Genomic DNA, 2850 nt, shown 5'->3' with positions numbered 1-2850 from the left:
TTCAAGCAAATCTAAAAACAGCCTGAAAGTTTGAGCTAAAATTAAATAAATCAAAATTCTAATTCTTTTAAATGGAAATAACTTTCTGGGAAGATGAGCTAACAAAGCCAGATATAGAGGCAGACTGCAGTAAGGCTGAAGCCTGCATCCACGTGCCTTCTCCAACGGACAAATATGAACAGAGACTATGCAGAGAAATGCATTGAAAATCTAGCTTTCTGGATACACATCCAAAAACGAGAAGATCCAAAGGCCATGGGGCATAATCTAAACAAAAAGGCCGGCATAAAAAAACACAGAAAAAGCTAAAGTACCAAAAGTATTGAAGTACTAAGAGTGTAAGTTATTTAGAAATGTTTCCAGAGACAGCATAAACACAGGTGGGATTGGTGGACTCAAAAGTTGCTCAGAAACAATGGTGCAAGTACCCACATCCAAACGCTTGTTACCTCAGAGGCTAAACTGAACCCTGTTAACCTATCTCATTAATAGAGTCAGCATGACAGCATCTCTGTTTTGTGTTATTTGTTTGGAAAAGAAAGCTCACCCCTTTAAGAGGCTTTAGCTGGAGTAAGTTGAAACTGATTGCCACGAAGTGTGAAAGCTCAGGGTATCTTATGCCAATCCAAGTGCCAGCTTGGTCAGGCCCCTGGGCCCTAAACAACTCACCCAGACCCACCTGCCAGTCTCATCCTGAAGAAATCTTATGAGCTTGAGAACAGGTGGCAATGCTTTGAAGCAGCAGCAGCACAAAGTGGTGCGCTGGGAAGCAGAAGCATCAAAAGGACAAGAATCAGAGCACTGTGAAGGGCAGTGAGGTTTAAATAGCAGAGCAGGGAAAGCATGAACCTGGAGGCATAGAGACAACAGGCTGTTAAAATATAAGGCTGCAGAATCAAAGAGAATCAAAGCATGATGGCAATAAAGAAAAAGCAAAAGTTGGAAGGATGTTTAATCCAGCCACAACTATTTTGAGAAATATCATGGTGTCTCTTAACTACTTAATTTTAACTACTTCTTTCTCTTTTCAAAGGCAAGAGGTGGGCCTCAGAAGTACGGTGTGACAGGCTGGCTGCAGATTCAAGGGCTCAAAAAATCAGATGAAGGCGTTTACATCTGCCACACCAAAAATAAGTATGGTGCAACATATGCCTCCGCAAGATTGAAAGTCATTGATGGTATTTTTTTTTATTTGTATGTGAAGAATATAAAAATGCATACAAGCAGGCTGCAAAGGGCAGGTTTGTCAGCATGCAAATGAAAGATATGAGGAATTACCTAAAGATGTCCATATTTTAACTTTTCTGTGTGCTTTGCTTTTATTTTATCCCCTAACGGGAGATTCAGTCCTAGGTATTTAGATGTCGGAAATGCTTATGAATTCTGGGAAAAAAAATATTTAAATGTTAATAATACTGTCGTATTTTGCTACAAAACATACCATCTTCCAGAAAACAGAAAGCTGTGAATTACAACCACACAGACAAGACACGTATTATTCCACTATCCTTATCCTGCAGAAGTCCTTTGATGTTAGCAGGAACTCTGCACCAGGAACAACAGCTGCTGTAGCTGAGGGAGTGTTTGAACCATGGTAGTTCTGCTTAACTGTTTATTTTTCAAAAAGTTAGGAAGGAAACCATTGTTGTTCCTTAATGAGAGTGTTTGGAAAGATCTAAGAAATGGCTTGACTATTGTTTTGCATTGGGCCCAGTCCTGCAAAACAACATCCTTCTTCCTCCGGGGAGAACTGGGTTTCCTGGCAAATGCAGGATAAAGATAAATTGTCTTACATTTGCCTCCTGGTGTCAGGGAGTTTGCCACCCATCTGGTTTGTCACTGACCTTGTTTCAGCAAGTGGTTTTCAAAGATTTATTGGCTCTGGTCATATTTTCAGGTGCATAGGATCTGCAGAGAACTGAACTCATAGTTTACTCATAGTTTGGGGAATTAAATGTATTTTCAGTATCTTAAAATGTGAATGATAAAGAAATTTGCTCATATACCATGAGTTTAGATGGTATGAGGTCAAGTCATCAGATAAAAACCCTCTCTTTAAATAGACGAACTAACAAGGATTGAGAAACACTGAGCTTGCTGTACAGATCCAAACCTATACTTTCCTCTTTGTTCCTATCTACAACTCATTTAATCTGCATGCAATTATGTCTTGCAGGCTTATCTCCTGCATTTGCATTTACTGATGGCAGTAGAAGTGCAAGCTACAGCATTGAATATGGGGACTATTATGACGATTCTGATGATGAAGATGAGGAAGAATATGAATCCGGGGACTATGAAAATTGAAACGACTCTGAATAATAATTTTTATACATTTGTTGTCTAATACCTTTCACACTCTGTTATATTTACTAGTAGTCTCTATGCTGTAAATGGCTCCCCTGATAACACACATATTCACTTGTGTATTTACCTTCCTGAAATTCAACTTTGGCTGAAGTGTATCATGCTACTTACCAGAAATAAGAATAGTTGTAAATTCATACATTTTAACTGTTAAATAAAATTCTTAAACATGCACCTCTCTACTAAGTATACTGAAGGCATCAAATTTTCTATTCATTTTTAAAATGTAAATTGCAACTTCTTTCTGTCTACCAAAAATGTCCATAGTTAAACAAAATTTGTACCTTGCCTCAATTTCCACTTTTCTATAATGTACTAAGAAATATCAAGAGATTGTTCACATGGCAACAAGCCTAAGTATGAAGGTTGCAAAAGAGTCTTTAATCTCCTTAGTTCATATTTTCTCCTAAGTTTCAGCAAGATTTTCCTTCTCATTTGAAATTTTCCATGGTTAGTCTCATCAAGGGAAAATTATCTGTCTTT

General features: G+C 37.9%; 1 protein-coding gene across 1 annotated transcript in view; it reads left to right on the top strand.

Moving 5' to 3' along the window:
• LOC104282619 (kazal-type serine protease inhibitor domain-containing protein 1-like) overlaps positions 1 to 2533 on the top strand; it is a 9336-nt gene extending 6803 nt beyond the window's left edge. Inside the window, exons 3-4 of the mRNA XM_009880729.1 lie at positions 1034 to 1178; positions 2177 to 2533. Of these exons, the coding sequence (XP_009879031.1) occupies positions 1034 to 1178; positions 2177 to 2307 (276 nt within the window). The 3' untranslated portion in view covers positions 2308 to 2533. The remainder of the gene's footprint in view (positions 1 to 1033; positions 1179 to 2176) is intronic.
• Positions 2534 to 2850: the final 317 nt, after the last annotated feature.

The sequence above is a fragment of the Charadrius vociferus genome, unplaced genomic scaffold (genome assembly GCF_000708025.1).
Source record: "Charadrius vociferus isolate BGI_N301 unplaced genomic scaffold, ASM70802v2 scaffold822, whole genome shotgun sequence".
Classification (NCBI taxonomy): Eukaryota; Metazoa; Chordata; class Aves; order Charadriiformes; family Charadriidae; genus Charadrius; species Charadrius vociferus.
The sequence above is the reverse complement of the archived record's forward strand: the minus strand, read 5'-3'. Positions and strand labels throughout refer to the sequence as shown.